Source organism: Panthera leo, chromosome A2 (assembly GCF_018350215.1).
Source record: "Panthera leo isolate Ple1 chromosome A2, P.leo_Ple1_pat1.1, whole genome shotgun sequence".
NCBI classification, from domain to species: Eukaryota; Metazoa; Chordata; class Mammalia; order Carnivora; family Felidae; genus Panthera; species Panthera leo.
In genome coordinates, this window is record NC_056680.1 from 5,952,518 (window position 1) to 5,970,299 (window position 17,782).

Sequence of the window (17,782 nt, forward strand, 5' to 3'; positions counted from 1 at the left end):
GTGTCCAGCACGGGGCTGAGAAGCCCGCGCATTGGCGGACTCAGTCGCGTACCAGCACCGCAGGGCAGGGTTGGTTAAGATCTACGCTCTACGCACCAGGTGTAGGGAGGGCGAGCCACTCGGCCAGCTGGCAAGCAGCTGTGTGGCCGTGTGTTTCTGCTGCTCTGCCATCTGGGGCCTCGCTGACCCCGGGGGGGACCACCCTCTGTCAGCCTAGCAGATTCCTAGAGATGGGTAAGGACTTGCCTGCCAAGTGCAGTTTTCCTATGCAGACCAACCAGTCTAGAACCCCTAAACCAACCCCCTCCCCTGCTCTGATCACCCCAGGGCCAGGTGCCAGGCCAACGAGGCTTGGCCCTGCACCCCCGAGCCCGCTGAGGTTACTCGAGCTAGCCAGTCGGCCTCGCTGTTCCTTCCTACAGGAACCACAACGAAGGCTCTTGCTCACGTCCTGCCTCATTCCCTCTGCCCCCTGACCGACCCTGGTGCTGTCCTGGTTAGCCCCACATGGTGTGCCGGGCCCCCTCCTCTTAGAGGCGGTGACTCACAAACTCTCTGTCCATTGGCCTCGTTGTATCCGAATACTAATACCGCCTACATTTTGAAACCAGGGGAAGGGCCAGAGGAGAAAGGTGGGAAGGCCTGGCTCCAGAGTCAGAGGATTTGTTCTTCCCTCCAACAGAGGCTCAGCCAGCGAAGGCCAGGTTCACTGGCCCTCTTGAAACCTTGGTCTCATCGGAATGGGGAAACCGATCATCCGGGGTTGGAGGACGGCAGAAGACGTCCCTTGTCAAGCCTCTGGTGGGCGCTGTTACTTTGCCGAGGGCTGGGCCCAGCTCTTAGTGTGAGGGGGGCCCCCGGGAACTTCTGTGTGGGGCCCAGGCTGCACCCCTGAGGCCACTCCCCGCCCCCCAGGCCCCAACTCACCGGTTCTGCTCTTCAAGCTTGGCCAACAGCTCCAGCTCATCGGGGCTGAGGTTCTCGGAGTCAGAGGTGGGGGAGCAGGTGGGGGCCGACAGGGCCTCCTGGGATGAGGAGTCGGGGCTCAGAGTGGGGCTCGCCATGGTGGGCAGGCTCGTCTGCTGCGAGCAGGGCCAGGTCACAGCTCTGTCTGGGGGCCGGAGACATGTATGGTCAGCACTGGGTGGGGGCGCCTACCCTGTCTGGCTGGCTCTTGGCCGGCTGAGCCTGCTGCTCGCCTGTGGACATTTCCTCACCTCGGGCTGCCCATCTCTGGTCTGTCCGCTCGGCGCACCCCCCATCCCCACGTACTCCAGCCCAGCGGACGGCCATGCTGGCTCCTTCTATGAGAGACACCAGCTACCATGATCCCTGCCTGGGTCCAGATGCATGGATGGAGACAGAAGGACCGCAGCCAGGGCCCGAGCTGCCCTGCTGTCCCTGGGCATAAAGGCCAGGTCTCAACTTGACATCCCTGAGTCCTCAGCAGGACCAGGGGCAAAGGCTCCCTGTCACTCAGGCCTTGGAGGCACAGAAGCCCCTGCTCCAGTGGCCCTTCCTGATGGCCATGGTCCCTGTCTCTGGCTAGATCCTGTCCTGGGAGCCCTGCCTCAGCATCCGACCTTCCCCGTCTCATCAACCAAAGTGGGCGGCTGGCACAGCCAGAAACAATTATTCTCTACCATTGATTGGCTGGTGTTGCCAACGGCCAGAAGAGTCGACTCCCCTTGGGCTGGGAAGCCGGGGATGGACGCATCAAAGTGCTGGGAATGTGTGGCCCGGCGGATGCAGAGCGAGAGCCACAGGCTCTCGTCAGTACCCGATCTTGGCCGGGCGGGTGCCAGGCCCATTTGTCTGATTTTTCCTGGGGAGGACCTGGCCCTGCCCTCCTTGCAGCTTCCAGAACACTAGCCTCTTGCTTTCTGCCGGCTTCAGGAGAGGCAGCTCAGCACCGTGCCGAAAGCGAGGGCTCTGGACTCAGACGAATCTGTGTCTGAACCGTGGTTCCCCCTCAACCAGCTGGGTGGCCTTGGGCCAGTCCCCTGGCCTCTCTGAGTCTCCAAAGACTGAGGATCACACAGGACCTGCTCCAGAGGGTGGCGGTGAACCTGAGTGTGCCACTGCATGGAACATGGGAGAACGGCGCCTGACACTTAATGACTGCTCTCTAGATGGCGGCCTTGATCATTCATTCCAGGGCCAGGGCCAACATCTAGCTGGCCTCCAGGGTTCTGCTATGCCTGGTGTGGGGACTGCTGGCAGGAGCTGCCATCACCCTGGTGGGAGGTTTTAGGGGTGGGAGTGGCTAGGGGAGCGAAGGCAGGGGCCGGGGGCGGTGTTCTTTCCACTCAGTCATGTTTCTGGTAAGCCCAAGCATCAACGGTCCGAGAGGATGGGGATCTCCAGGGCCATGGAGGCAGGAAGAAAGTGCTCCTCCCCTCCCTGTCGCTTTGGACGGCTCCTTCACACCCCCCTACTCTCCTGCATAGTCTGTGACAGGAATCCACTATTGCCCTTGGACCCCACGTGACCTGGCTCTGACAGCTCCGCCCGGAGGGGCCCTTGGCCAGGCCCCGGAGAGGGGGCATCTGGTCCCCTAGGCAGCAGAAGGACAATGACAGGACAAGAGTAGGTCATTTCACACCTGCCATCAGGTCACTGGGCGCCTACTTGCAGCCTAAACTCAGACCCCAACCAACACCTGAGGGCCCACTGGGTGGCTGGGCTTGACCCTGGCCATACACTTGATTCCAGCCTCCTTGCCCTGTGCTGCCCTGTCACGGGGTGGGAGCGAGGGGGCATCATTCTTTTTTCACCTTGTAGGGGGCCCAGAACCCTCCCTTCCCAGGTCTCTGTGGCTCCTCGGGGCCACTGGTTCTGCCTCTGGCTCCCCAAGCCTCTCCGATTCTGTTGGGTGCCGAGGGCTCTGGCTTGGGTGGGCGGTACAAACTCTGGGTGGCGAACCCCAGCAGAACTGGAAGATCTCTTCCTCCCACGGCCTCGCTGGCCAGCGACAACTGCCCCAGAGAACGGGCCACTCTGCACCGTCTAGCCAGGAGTTAACCTCTCCGGAGAGAGGTGGGGCCCGCTCCGGGCCTACCACCGAGTCAGAGTCTGTGACCAGCCAGGGCAGAGGCGGGCTGTGCACAGGAAGCCCTGACCTGGAAGGATCTCTCTGGGAGGGGAGGAGCTGGGAAGGCAGGCTTGGGAGGTGGGAGAGAGGTGGGGGAGGCGAGCACAGGAGCCTCCTAAGCACCGCTGGGGTGGGGGAGCAGTGGGAGCCCTGGAGCAAGAGACCACACGTGGCCAGGGTGGTGGTCCGGGCCCGCCATCTCAGGAGGCCTGGAGTGCCCTGGTGTCCACGATGCCACCCCCAAAGGGCCCGAGGGACTGCTTCAACTCTGGCCTTCTGATTTCAAAACAAAACCAGCCACTAGCAGGGCTTGTCCAGATATTTATCACATATTAATGTGGACTTCATACAGGAAGTAAAATTGATCCAATACACACGGCTGAAATTTGCAGTCCGAGAGGCAGAACCTTCTGATCCCTCAGGAACTTTCTCTTGACTCGTCGCCAGATTCTCTAAACACTGCCTGGCGCTGGAAGCCATCCTCCTGATGCACACACACACACACACACACACACACACACACACACCATACACACTAAAACACTCATGCAATTGACCCGCACACACCCACACATACTTACATACACTCACACACTACCTCACACCCCCTGCACTCACGGCGACACACACGTTCTTGCACCCACACCCATGCATACACACTCGGACACACGGCCCACTCACACGCGTCTACAGTCCGTCTCACACCCACGCATTCTCACGTGTGCACACACACACACACATGCATGCACTTCCTGCACGGACCAGATCTTGCCACTCTTGGGACTGAGTAGGTTGGGACGGACACCGGCCCGCCACCCTCCTAGCTCTGCGGGTGGCCCTGCCTCCCCTCCAGAGAGGCCCAACTCTTCCCGGCTCATTGTCCTTCCCTGATGCTCACTGAAGGCCGTCTGAGGGCCAGGCACTGTTCTGGGCACAGGGAAATGGGGGGAAATAGGCGGATGAGGCACCGCCTCCCCTGCCTGATGGGTACAGAGACCCACAGATGGGGCAGTCCCTTCGAGGGCTGAGGGGCCACCGGCCTGAGATGCACATGCGGGTCCAGTGGGTCTGATGTGCCAGCCTCTCAGCGTCCTTCACTTCAAGCCCCTTTGCCTCTACTCCACCTCAGCCACTTGAATGGGGTCCTGGACCCTGCAGAGCAGGCAGTGGGCGGCCTACCCCTTTGCCTGCTGGCACTCCCACCCTCCACACGGCCACAGGGTGGCCCATGGCTTATGAGGCTGAGCCCATGGCTGAGCCAACCTAGAGGGGTGGGAAGAGACTGCCAGTGTGCTGGGGGCAGGGGGCGCGGGGGCAGAAGGGCCCAGATGCTGGGCGTTTTCTACTTCCCTCCCCCTCTCCGGGCTGTTTAGACACTGCCAGCCATGCGCCCTCCTTCTTGAAGTCCTTTTCCACCCAGCTTCAGACAGATCAGGCTCCTGGCTTCTCTCCCACTTCTCTTCCTGGGCTTCTCAGTGTCCTACACGGCACCTCTTCCTCCACGGGCCTTGCCTCGGCCCCTGTCCCTTCATGCCCCTGGTGGTCTCACTGTCGAGGCTTAAATGATCAAATAAATGCCACCAATTGGGACACTCTCCTTTCCCCATCTTTCCCTTTCTCCTGAGCACCAGCCAAGATTGCCAACTGGCTCCTGAATATTACCCACCAGGGTAAAAATCGCCACTGTCTGGGTCCCTGCCACTGTGGTGCCCTGCACTGAGCCTACAACATAGGAGTTGAGAAATTGAACCCACCTGCCCACCCACCCATATTTGCTGAATGCCTGCGAGGTGCTGGGCACCATACTGGGCAAACACCGATACAGTCGCGGCCCTCCCAGAGCGTACAGAGCATAGGGATTAAGAAACGACCATCCAAACTTTCTATTACAGATTGAGAGGCACGCTTGGAAGAACGGATAGCGCGGAAAACAATCTGGCAGTTCCCTCCAAAGTTAAACACGGAGTTACCCTATGACCCGGCAATTCCGCTCCTAGATATCTACCCAAAAGAATGGAAACCACACGGCCACACGCGAACTTGCACATGACTCTTCACAGCGGTGTTATTCGCAACAGACAAAAAGTGGAAACAACCCAATGTCCGTTGATGGATGAACAGACAAACAAAATGTGGTCCATCCATACAATGGAATATTACTCAGCCATAAAAAAGGAAGGAGGCTCTGACACCTGCTACAACGTGGACGGACCCAGAAGACATTAGGCTCAGTACAAGAAGTCAGACACAAATGACCACAAGTGACATGGTTCCATTTATACGAAATGTCCAGAGGAGGCATATCTATAGTGGTGGCTGGGGGCCAGGGCTTAGGGTGAACGGGGGAATGGGGGATTTCTTTTTGGAGCAAGGAACTGTTCTGGAATTAGACAGTGAGGACAGTTGCACAGTGTTGTGAATATACTGAAACCCATTGAACCATTTGCTTTGAAAGGGTGAGTTTTATGTTATGTGAATGATCGCTCAGAGAAAATGATGATAGGGATGGGATGGGGTGGGATGGGATGGCAGAGGGACCACAGGGCAGAAGCAGGAGGGAGGCATGCTACTGTAGAGGAGACTGGAGAGTTCTGCAGAGGCCAGACCCCCACCGGGCCCTGTGGACCAAGGCAGGAGCCTGGCTGGCCTTGCATTTTAGGAAGACCTTCCCTAAAGCCCGCCACTCCTCCTGATGCAGAGGGGCCTCGCTGGGTCCGTGGTGCTTCCCTCCACCCACCTGCTCAGGCCAAGCCTGGCGCTAGCCCTCTGCACTTGCCCAGACCCTTCAGCCACTCCCTACTTGGAGATGGAGACCAAATGTTTTTGCCTGGTGCTCACAGCCCTGCCGGCCTCCCTTTCTCCGTTATCCAAGCCCCACCAGGCTCAGCCCTCCGTGACCACCTGCTTCTTTCTGCCTGTGTCTTTGCACATGCTGTTCCCTCTTGCTGGAAAGGCATTCTCCAACATTTTGAATATTTTTTTTCCTGTGAAATTGTTCCTGTCAACCTCCACCTCCAGCACGCTGGCTCACTTCTCTCCTCTCTGCAAATATCTCCTACAACCCAGCCCAAGGCACATTCTATGGCAATTACTTCTATACGTGCCAGCCTGCCCTACTGGGTCATGAACGTGCTGAGGGCTAGGGCCTAACTTCTTTTTTTTTTTTTATTATTTTTTTTAATGTTTGTTTTTATTTTTGAGACAGAGAGAGACAGAGCATGAACAGGGGAGGGCCAGAGAGGGAGACAGAATCTGAAGCAGGCTCCAGGCTCTGAGATGTCAGCACAGAGCCCGACATGGGGCTCGGGCTCACGTACCGTGAGATCATGACCTGAGCCGAAGATGGACGCCCAACTGACTGAGTCACCCAGGAGCCCTGGGCCTAACTTCTTTAATTTTCTACTCCAAGATCCTAACACATCTGGAATTTAGCAGGTGCTCGGTAAACATTTGCCAAATGAAGACAAAAATCTCTGTGCTGTTCAGCCAAGTGATCAAGGTCAACACGGACAGTGATAAGTCATAGTGAGAGCTTGGGCCCGTGATGAGATGACAAGGGCATGGTCACCTCTGTGTCTTTCCTCCCAGAACACATCACCCCAGTTTAACTATGAGAAAAACATGTGACAAAGCCAGACGAGGGGACATTTTAGAAAATTCCTGACCAGTCCTCAAAACTGTCAAGGTCATCAGCAGTAGGGATAAGCCTAAGAAACTGTCCCAGCCATGAGGAACCTAAGGAGATTTGACAACAAAATGTCACGTGGGATCCAGGATGGGATCCTGGAAGAGGACAAGGAAATTAGGGAACCTGAATAAAGCGTGGACTGTAGTTAATGTATCAACATCAGTCTGTTAATCATAACAAATGTGCCAGACTAACTGAAGACGGGACTAATAGGGGAAACTGGGTGTGGGGTCTACAGGAACTCTCTGTACAATCGTCTCAATTTTTTTTTTTTAAAGTAGGCTTTGGGGAGGGGCGCCTGGGTGGCTCAGTCGGTTGAGCGTCCCAGTTTGGCTCAGGTCATGATCTCGCAGCTCGTGAGTTTGAGCCCTGCGTTGGGCTCTGTGCTGACAGCTCGGAGCCTGGAGCCTGCTTTGGATTCTGTGTCTCCCTCTCTCTCTACCCCTAACCCACTCGCATTCTGTCTCTGTCTCTCTCTCTCAAAAATAAACATTAAAAAAAATTTTTTTAAATAAATAAATAAAGTAGGCTTTGGGGAGCCTGGGTGGTTCAGTCAGTTGAGGGTCTGACTCATGATCTTATGGTTTGTGAGTTTGAGCCCCACATGGGGCTCACCCGCTGTCAGTGCAGAGCCCGCTTTGGATCCTCTGTCCCCCTCTCTCCCTGCCCCTCCCCTGCTGGAGTGTGCTCTCTCTCTCTCTCTCTCTCAAAAATAATTAAACATTAAAAAAATAATAATAAAGTAGGCTCCATGCCCAATGTGGGGCTTGAACTCATGACCCCGAGATCAAGAGTTTCATGCTCTGACTGAGCCGACAAGATGCTCCACTATCCTCAGTTTTTCTGTAACTCTGAAACTGTTCGAAAAAATAAACCCTATTTTAAAAACAATTTGAGAAAAAGATGCCATATCAGCGTGGACAGAAAAGTAAAGCACAGTTGTAACACGTGCCAGGTGCCGTAGCAAGTAGGACAGGTGCCAGGGCCCCCGACGAGGCCGCGGGGGAGGCAGGACTTGTGCTTGGATTTCTGACTCCAGAACCTCTGCCTTCTTCCTGCTTCCTTTCACTTTAGGAATAATACACATAAAACTCGAATGCCCAATTTACTGGGCACTGAGGAAAGTGCAGTCGTTGGCTTTCAATGGGGAGAGGGGGTGAGTGTGTATGTGCCCTCTCTCAGAGCCTGGCATTTTCAGAGGCAAGAATAAAGACCCCAAGTTTCCTTCCAGTTTGGCTCCCCACTTCCCCTCCCCCCGCCGGCTTGTGATCCTCTTCTTGGAATGGTTATGGGGGACACAGAAAAATTTCTGAATCTGATGCCTCAGGAGATGCCATGTGACCCTAGATGCCCAGCCTGCCAGGACGGTCACTGTGGGCCCGCAGACCGCATGGTCCTGGCTGGCTCCAGCTCCTGGGGAAATGGCCTGGTGTCTGGGCCCTTTCCCTTGGCGAGGGGCGGGCAACCGATCTGTAACCTTGGATAACAAGAACAGCAGTTGGAATTCAGGGCTTACTGTCTATCCTCCTCTTTCCCCCAGTTCTCGCTGCAACTCCATGCTGCTCTAGATGTTTCCATATCCGTGTCTCTTCTTCCATGGCTCTGTGGGTGTGTGTATAACTGTTCCCAGATCTCTTGGCCTCCTGGGAGAACTTCAGAGCCAGTAGCCTGCGTTCAAATCCCTCCTACATCCCTTTCTATCTTTGAGATACACTTTGCCTCAGTCTTGTCATCTGAAAACAGGGTTAACTGTTAAACAGTACCTGCCTCCCAGGTTTTGTTGGGAGGAATACCTGAGCTAAACCTGTCAAGTGCTTAGGACAGGAGCCGGCCCATAGTATTTGTTCCCTGTGGGATGGAAAGTTCCATGAGGGCCGGGGCTGTCTAGCCCACCCCTGGATCCCCAGAGTTCCATCACAGCATCAGGCATCCAATATTTGTGGGATGAATAAACAAACCTCCCCTCCTCAGCAGGCCCACCCCCAGTGTGGTGGCCCTCTTTAAAAGTTAAACGCAGTAAAACTATCATTATCATTATTGGTAATAATAGCAGCAGCAAATACCTTCAGATTAAAATCTGAGAGGTGGACCAGTATGACCTGTGGAATCCCTTCTGACCTAAAAAAAAAAATAAAATAAAATGTTTACTACCCTGTATCATCTCCAACTTTCCTACTGCCACCGAAACAGCTTCATTCCTGCAAACCCCTCGTTCCTCTAGGTCCCTGAGAATGACAAAGGGGAACATTTAAAGCCCTTATGAGCCTTCCAGGGACCCATGAATAAGACAAGTGGCATCTTGCAAGGCACTTGGCTCTTCAAAGCCAAGATGATAGCTTTTCTGGTGCCCGTGTCAGCTGCACAGGCTCTCTGGGCCAGGGGGCAGGGGCGAGGTGGGTGCTCCCTGCCTTTGGGGGCTCTCCAAGGCCAACGGGTCGACTTCTTTCTGGGGAAGAGATTTAGGTGCTCTTTCGTAAGTGGGTTGAGTAGGGAAGACTGTCAGATCCTGAAACGATGCAAGTATTTACCGAGCATCCAGTCGCCTGAGACTCAGCCATGAACAGAGAGGCACCCTGCCCTCGTGGGACTAGTGGTCTCCTGTGGGAGGCAGACCTCAATGAAACCATCTCACCACACATCACAGCACGCTGAGCCATGCAGGAAAAGTGCAGGCGAGCTGTGCTGTGCGGATGGGGCCTTCGAAATCTCCCTGGAAGGGATACATCGCTTCCCTGGGTCTGGTGAGTTCGTGCTCACTCCTTTCACTGCCCCTGTTTGGCTACCGGAGCCCATGTGCTACAGACTCCCCTGGGCAAGGTGGGGCTTGCTGCCTGTCCAAGTTCTTCCAGCTACGGGTCCCTTTTCCCAGGGAGCAGCACACAGGGTACGCCCCATGGATAGCATCTGGGACACAGGGCCTGCAGGATGAGGCCCACCAAACAAGGCACGATTTCCTGAATGCACCACGCTGGCTCCTGCTTGGTGGGCCTCTGTCCAAGCACTCTGCCTGCCTGGCACGCCCTTCCCTGCCATGCCTGCCCGGTGAGCTCTTCTCTGGGCCTCTACGTCATCCTTGCTCCACCCTCCCTGACGCCCCAGGGATGCGTTGGACCCTTTCTGTGCTCCCGCCGCACGGTGTGCATAATTCCATCTCATGCTTCCACAGGGCAAGCAGCAGGACGTGGTGGGAAGGGCACACACTGGAATCTAGGTTCCTCCAGGTTGTTCGGAAGATTAAATGAGATAATATGTAAATGGAGCTTGGCACAGGGCCTAGCATGTGGCACGGGCCTGATCGCAGGGCACACCGCTGGTTTCAGCTCTTGCCTCCCGATGCCAGGAGGGTCTTTAGCTGCGGGGCAGGGACCACATGTGACATTCTTTCATACCCCAGCAGCTGACTCGGTGCCTAATACTTGGTAGGGCTTCACCTAGAACAATCAGCGCCTCTATTTTGCAAGAGGAAATTGAGATCACGTTCCTCCTTGCCCCCCTGCACCTGCCAAAGCACATAGACACAAAGACACAGGCCTGTATCCCAAGCGAGGGTAAGAGTGCACCGATGCTGTTCACAAGCAGCTTTCTCGTGTTTTCCCAAGGAGTTCGTACCCAGCCTCTTCTGAGGAGCCTTCTGACCCCACTGGATCTGCACAAGGTCCCACCCTGGGGAGGTGGAGACTGTTTCCTGTGTACCTCGTGACCTTCAGGAGTCTTCACCACCTCTCCCTTCAGCAAGTGGGCAGAGCAAACCTCTCCCTACCCAGGTCTATGCATCAGAGGTGCACGCGGGCCAGAGGCATTGCCAGCAAGCAGTCCCCATCCTACCCTCCGTCCCCACGGGAGGCTTCTGTGTGGCCACAAATCCCACAACAGACCATCTCTCAACCCCCACCTGAGCCGGCTTCCTGAGATGCAGCTGGGCCACAGAGAGATGGCCATCATCCAGAGAGGTGCCAACGAATTACAACCAGGGGACGAGGGTGGCCAGTGATCCTGCCAGCGCCCATGGATGGATGACTGCCCTGCTGGACCCCACCGGCCCCTTCCACATGGCGCCCAGGGGGACATTCAGGACTACATCCTAACCTCATTGGCTCCCCTGCAGTACAAAGCGAGGATCTAAGGATCTTCCCCCCCATTTTCCAGATGGAGAAGTTGACGCCCCGAGCCAATATGGGCTCCTTCTCAGGGCCGTCCAGAGTCCACTGGTGAATATCCACAAAGAAGCCTGGGCTTGTTTCTCTGGGGCTTTCCAGGCTAATGTCGGTCAAAGGAGCCCAGACAGGCAGTGCGGGGGCTGGACTGATCTGGATTCGGCGCGGGCGGGACCCAGACTCCTCCTCACCCCCGCAGTCCTGGCCACACCATCGTGCCCGCTCTGTGATCTCCTTTCCTCATCTCTGTGCCAGGGCCAAGCCACCTGCAGCTCCTTCCAAACCGCCCACAGGGGTGACCACAAAAGCCCAGGGGCGCCCACAGGTTGGACCTGAGGGTGACAGCTGTAGGGTGGCAGGACGGGCGGAGGGAACCAACACGACCCGGGAAGACCCGTGGATGCTGGGGCCTCTAGCTTGACCAAAGCCCGGCCCGGGGACAAACCAAGCTGACTACTCACTTGTGTTCCACCCGAGCCTCTTCAGCACATTCTTCCCTTCTGAAAATATTCCTTAACAAAGAGCTGTGTGCTTCTGGCAGGCCCCAGCCCGGCCCCACCGGGTCCCAAATGCCAGGGGAGAAGGGAGCCGTTTCATTTTGGCATGACACGCGGGTGGTGGGTGAAGGAACTCACGCGGGCTATGAGGGGCTGCCCCTGGCGCGTGCATGATGGGGTCCGGAATCTGGTCCTGCCGGTCTGGTCAGACTTCAGGAGCAGCCTGAACTCCCCCTCCCCACCAGGGGGGTGGCATAAATCAGGGGGGCAGGCAGTGGGGAGGGGGGGGCTTCCCTTTGGGAGACTTCAGTGTAGGAGGGAGAGTGAGTGTCCTTCCCTCTGAAGAAGGGCAAAGCAGGGAGAGACGGGTACGGGGAGAGAGGCCCGGGGCAGGTGTCCACAGGGGTGCTGGGAGATTCTGGGTCACCCTGCCACCCTTCAGGGCCCCAACGGGGACGCCGGGCAGGCTGGCCGCCTGGGGCAGGGCAAACAGCTCCTGTCTCCAAGTCTGCCTGCGCTGGGAGCTCCGGGCACTACGGGAGGACCCGGGCAGGTGGCATCTACGGAGGCGTGTGAAAGTGCTAAGGAGTCCTGCGTGTGCGAGTGTGTGGGGGGAGGTACCAATTGTCTGCGTCTGTGTTGGAGGTCCTAAGTTTTTCCGTGTGCGTAGGGGATCCGAGTGTCTAGCTCTGTGTGTGTGTGTGTGTGTGTGTGTGTGTGCGCATGTGTGTGTGTGCGAGAGCGCGCACGCCCGCGTACCAGGGGGCTCCTGGATGCCTGTGTGTTGGGGGGCAGGATGTCTGTCCCGACGCGTTGTGGAGGGTTCGTGGTCATCTCTCTGCGCGAGAGAACTGTTGGCTCCCAGATGTGCGTGTGTGCACGCGCACGGGCGCGTGTGGGGCTCTCAGAAAGATGTGTCTCTGGGAGGGGAGGAGGGTTCAGAATATCTATCTGTTGGGAGGTCCTGAGCATGAGGGGAGGGTGGATGCTCAGGAAGCAGGCTCAGGGGTGTGTGTGCAGCTGCTGGAACGCGCTGGGAGGAGCCCGAGGAGTGATTTTTCCGGGTGCCCTTGGGCATGGGGTTGCTGGGGGTGGGAGATGGGCCAGCAGGCCGAGGTCAGGCCTGTGGGTACGAATCCTGATTCACAGAGGCTAGGGGAGGGGTCCTGTGGGGTCGGAAGGGAGGGGTAGGGCTCTGAGGCTAACACCCTTGGGGCTGGGGGCAGGCCTGGGCCCTGAGATAGGATGCCAAGTGAGGGGAGGGAGGGGTGGCAAGGGGTCTGCAGATGGGAGGGGTCCTGAGGGATCCGGACAGAGGGAGGGCGGGGGTCCTGGGCCTGCAGGGAAGGGGGGGGGGGCGCCTGTGGGGGGCGGGTCTGCGGGGTGGGGGCTGGGGAAGCCCCGAAGGGTCCGGGAGGAGTCCTGCGCGTCTGTGGAAGGGGTGGGCGGGAGCTCGCGGCCGAGGGGGGCAGGCTCTTGGGGAGGGGGCGGGATGGGGGAGGGGGCGCCCGGAAGGGCCCGGGGAGGGGCCCCGAGGGGTCCGGAGGCACCGGGAACGAGGGTGGGCGGGGGCCGGGGCCCAAGGCCGACGGCCGGGGTCCGTGCCGGGAGTGCCGAGGGCCCCCGGCGCGGGTTCCGCGGCGAGACGGCCCGAGCCCCGGTCTTGCCGGGCCCCCCGCGGGCCGCAGCGCGGAGCCGGCGGCCTGAGAAGGCGCCCGGGAGGCCCGGCCCGCGCCGCCTGCCTACCTGCGCCGAGCGCGCCGCCATCGCCGTGCCGAGCCTCACCGTCCCGGGCCGCGCCGCTGGATCCCCGCCGCGCCGCTCGCCCCGCAGCCCCGGCCCGGCCCCCTCAGCCGCCCCCCGGGACCGCGGCCGCCGCCGGTTCTGCCGCTGCCATTTCACCCGCTGACAGGAGCGGCTGCCCCGCCCCCGAGGCCCCGTCAGCCAATTCGCCGCCCCCAGGCACTCTGGCTCCGCCCACGGTCCAGGAGTGACGGGACGCCGGGCCAATCCGTGGCCATTCCGTGAGGAGGGCCCTGGCTACGGCCAGAAGGTTGCCGCCTCTAAGGAGAGAAGCAAATTGAAATTAGGAAAGCTGTGAAGGACGGGCAGTTTTTCCTATCGACATGTGGAATCCTGTTGAGCAACACCTGGCGGCACCAATAACAAGGAGGGAGGGGTGTGTCTCCGAGGAAAGGCTGCAGCCTTGAAGAACCCCAGACAGAGGCAGCCAAGCGTTTGGCTCTAAGCCCCGCCCAGAGCCGGGCTTTCTGCCCAATAACGAGACGTCTTGTCTTGAGACGTCCATTATTATCTGCCCCTCAAATCTCGGCCATGGCAACTGTTGGGACTCTATAAAGAAGATTGACGCCTCGGGACCCAATAACACCGATGGAAGGCGGTGCACTAACATTCTCTGGCCAATGGGATCGTGAGGTTGGTTTGAGGTTGGTCTCCCGGGCTGTTGGGCTTGAGGCCTGGATTGAATGAAATAGGGGAGGGGCTGAGAGGGGCGTGACCTGGACCAACAATGGGGCGGGGCCGAGAAGGGGCGTTGGCAGGCTGAGGGGGCGGTGATGGGACCGCACCTTTGAGACCGGCTTTATGCTGGGGGGCGGGACTGTTGGGGGTGGGGTCACATCCAAGGCTCAAGCCGGTTCCCGAACCTGGTCTAGGCCGGGTTAAGTATCTTCTCTGGGGCTCACAGTGCTTTATGTTCACCCATCAAAACTCTGATCAGGCTGTTACCACTGCTTATACGGCCCTCCCACGCCCCACGTGGGGTGTGGGCGTGAGTGGATGATGCAGGGCGTAGGCAAGGGGCCTGGCTCCTGGAAACTAAGTATAAATGCTTGATGAATGAAGGGATGAATGAATGGTAGCCCCCAGACTCTCAACAAGGAAGAAAAACGGTGGGGGAGTGTCACTCAGGCTGAAGAGGAGCATGTAGGGACAGTCACTGATGGCAGGCAAGACTTAGCAAAAAGGACACGTTCCCACCCCAAGGGATGGACCCTGGAGGGGGTGGGGCAGGGAAAGACCCTGTCACCGAAGAGAGGGTGACATTGTAGGTTCCGAATGGGGGCTGAAAATGGGGAGACAGAAATGGGTATGGGGGGGCTTGGGATGGAGAGTGGGCCGTTATCAGGACTTTCTAAGATCTGAGGTTTCAACCTTCTAAATACCAGGGGCTTCTATCTGGTTTTGGGAGCAATGACTGACATCTGTTCGCTCCATGCCCCTGGTCATCTCTCCTTGCCTCTGTCTACGCTCTGTTCTACCTACATTTTGCTTCTGCCTGCATTCTCCCTGCCACTGTGTATTCTCTCTGCCCCTGCCTAACACTCTGATTCTGTCCACACTGTCTTTGTCTCTCTCTCTCTCCCTTACTATCTACATTACATCTATTAAAATTCTGGAATTGTAAGAAAAGCCCCAAAACATATTTCTAAAAACTCTGGTGGTAAAAATAAATATAATGCATTCCTTCTCCCCACATGCCCATATCCCCTTTCCCAATTTTTTTTTTTTTTTTTAAAGAACAGATCTTTACCTCCCTTCGTTTAAAGTCAGCTTATGTGCTGGGCATTTCATAGTCTTGACAAAGTTATAAGGTGACTTTGGACTTGCAGAGTACGAAGCTGAAATGAATCTCATCGACATTGTCCCCTGATTTCCTGGGTGGGCTTGAGAGGGGGCCACAGACCTGCATGAACATGGTTAGAAATGTGATACAGGATGTTAAGTCAGGAGGGTAAGAGTAATGCCAGGACATGATAAGGATCAATTGACCAGCAAGGGACAATCCTTATGTTGGCTGTCCATGGTCCCTCAGTGGGTGGGGGCGGGGGGAGGAGGACTGAGGAGCCATCATAAGGGCCAAAGTCTTGGGATTTACCCCGGTTTCCAGAGGTCTTCCCCACTAGTGATCCCCTCAGAAAAGAACAGTTTGGTGTGAGCCATACCTTCCGAGGGACAGAAAAACCTGGACAGCTAGCCAGGATGTGAGAAACAAAAAGGTCTGTGGAGGCACATGTCAGGGTGGAGTCCGGGGTATCCCGGAAAGGGGTCATGACCAGTTCATTTCCGGGGTCTTTCCTGGGAGATTAGCAGCATCTGGTGTCTGGTGAATAAAGTCAAACACAAGAAGGATGCACAGGACATTTGACCCTCTTGTCCTCACATGGCCATTTTCTCACAAAGGATGGTTTTATTCTGGGGACACTTTGATTCCATTTTTATAAGCACAGTGGAAAAAAATCCAACACATTTCTGTTGGAAAATACTTTTGAATCACAAACTGCATTTAGCCAATTAGATTCCTGGATCCTTTTTCTATTTAGTGGAGCTAAACCGTTCCCAATTTTTTTTCCTATGCTCATTTTTACTTGATTGAAATCATCTTTATCGGGAACATTTTTTACCATGTGATTTTTGGAAACATTCGATTCATTAATGAGGCTCATTTTGTCCAATTTTTACCAACTGTCAATTCTACCACTGTGATTTTTTTGGTGTGTGGCTGTCATATCTTCAGGGTTGAATTTTGCACATTCAAGTTTATTAAAAGACTCTTCGCTCAGTATTTTTCTGATAACCAGTTTTAGCACAATAACAATTTTTTTCTGGCTTAAACTTTGGACTCAAAATTCATTTGTTGTGAATACTGACCATGGGAGCCTAGAATTTATTTGTCTCAAAGAGAGCCGAGAAAGCCACAGTATCTGTAGCTCCTCTTATGAAGAGGTGAAGTGTGTTTTCTTATCACTTGACTCTGACCTAGCTTTGTCACATGCTCTGACCAACAGAATGCATCAGAAATAAGGCTGGGGTAATTCTAAGCCTAGACCTTAACACCTTAACAGGTGTTGTGACTTCTTTTTCTTTTTTGAAAAATGTTAATTATGATTATATATATATATATATATATATATATATATATATATGTATATCGACACGCCCTTTTTTTAATTGTAATTTTAATTTTTTTCATTTATTTATTTTTGAGAGACAGAGAGAGCACAAGTGGGGAGAGGCAGAGAGAGAAGGAGACAGAATCCAAAGCAGGCTCCAGGCTCCGAGCTTTCAGCACAGAGCCCCATGCGGGGCTTGAACTCACAAACAGAGATCATGACCTGAGCCGAAGTTGGACGCTCAGCCGACTGAGCCACCCAGACACCCCAACACTTGCCCTTTTTAAGACTACAGTTCGATGCATCAAGTACATTCACAATGTTGCGCAATCATTGCAAATCATTCCAAAATGTTTTCATCATCCCCAAATAGAAACTCTGTCCCCATTAAACACTAACTCCCCATCCCCCCCGTCCCTAGCCCCCTGATTACCTTGATTGTACTTTCTGTCTCTATGAATTTGGCTCTCCTAGTTACCTCATATAAGTGGAATTACCCAATATTTGTCCTTTTGTGCCTGACTTCTTTCACTTAGCATAATGTTTTCAAGATTCATCCACGTTGTAGAATGTGTCAGAACTCCATTCCTTTTTTTGTGGCTGAGTAATATTCCATTGTGTGTGTGCACGACGTGCTGTTTATTCACTCCCCTGTTGAGGGACACTTGGGTTGTTTCCATCTTTTGGCTTTTAATTTTTTTATTTTTTAAAATTTACATCCAAATTAGTTAGCATATGGTGCAACAGTGATTTCAGGAGTAGATTCCCTAGTGCCCCTGACCCATTTAGCCCATCCCCCCTCCTGCAGCCCCTCCTGTAACCCTCAGTTTGTTCTCCATATTTATGAGTCTCTTCTGTTTTGTCCCCCTCCCTGTTTTTATATTATTTTTGTTTCCCTTCCCTTATGTCCATCTGTTTTGTCTCTTAAAGTCCTCATATGAGTGAAGTCATATGATTTTTGTCTTTCTCTGACTGACTAATTTCACTTCGCATAATCCCCTCCAGTTCCATCCCCGTACTTGCAAATGGAAAGATTGCATTCTTTTTGATTGCCGAGTAATACTCCATTGTGTATATATACCACATTTTCTTTATCCATTCATCCATCGATGGACATTTGGGCTCTTTCCATACTTTGGCTATTGCCGATAGGGCTGCTATAAACATGGGGGTGCGTGTGTCCCTTTGAAACAGGACACCTGTATCCTGTAGATAAATGCCTCGTAGTGCAATTGCTGGGTCGTAGGGTAGTTCTATTTTTAGTTTTTTGAGGAGCCTCCATACTGTTTTCCAGAGTGGCTGCACCAGCTTGCATTCCCATATTTTTTGGCTTTTGTGAATAATGTTGCCTCGAACATGGATATGCCAATATCTCCTTGAGTTCCTGCTTTCAATTCTTTTGCTATCTACCTAGGAGTGGAATTGCTGGATCATAT

At 55.1% G+C, this 17,782-nt stretch overlaps 1 protein-coding gene across 8 annotated transcripts in view; it reads right to left on the reverse strand.

Moving 5' to 3' along the window:
• The window catches only part of EVI5L (ecotropic viral integration site 5 like), a 29,769-nt gene extending 16,516 nt beyond the window's left edge, over positions 1 to 13,253 (reverse strand). For 6 of the 8 annotated variants that reach the window (XM_042928251.1, XM_042928246.1, XM_042928250.1 and 3 more), the window contains exons 1-3: positions 13,180 to 13,246; positions 8,934 to 9,007; positions 928 to 1,111 (exon numbers count right to left, since the gene is read on the reverse strand). In XM_042928251.1, coding sequence (XP_042784185.1) covers positions 928 to 1,111; positions 8,934 to 8,943 — 194 coding nt within the window. In that variant the 5' untranslated portion in view covers positions 8,944 to 9,007; positions 13,180 to 13,246. Of the gene's footprint in view, positions 1 to 927; positions 1,112 to 8,845; positions 8,901 to 8,933; positions 9,008 to 13,179 lie in introns of all 8 variants that reach the window. The other 2 variants (XM_042928247.1, XM_042928248.1) reach the window with 2 other exon arrangements.
• Between the last annotated feature and the right edge of the window lie 4,529 nt (positions 13,254 to 17,782).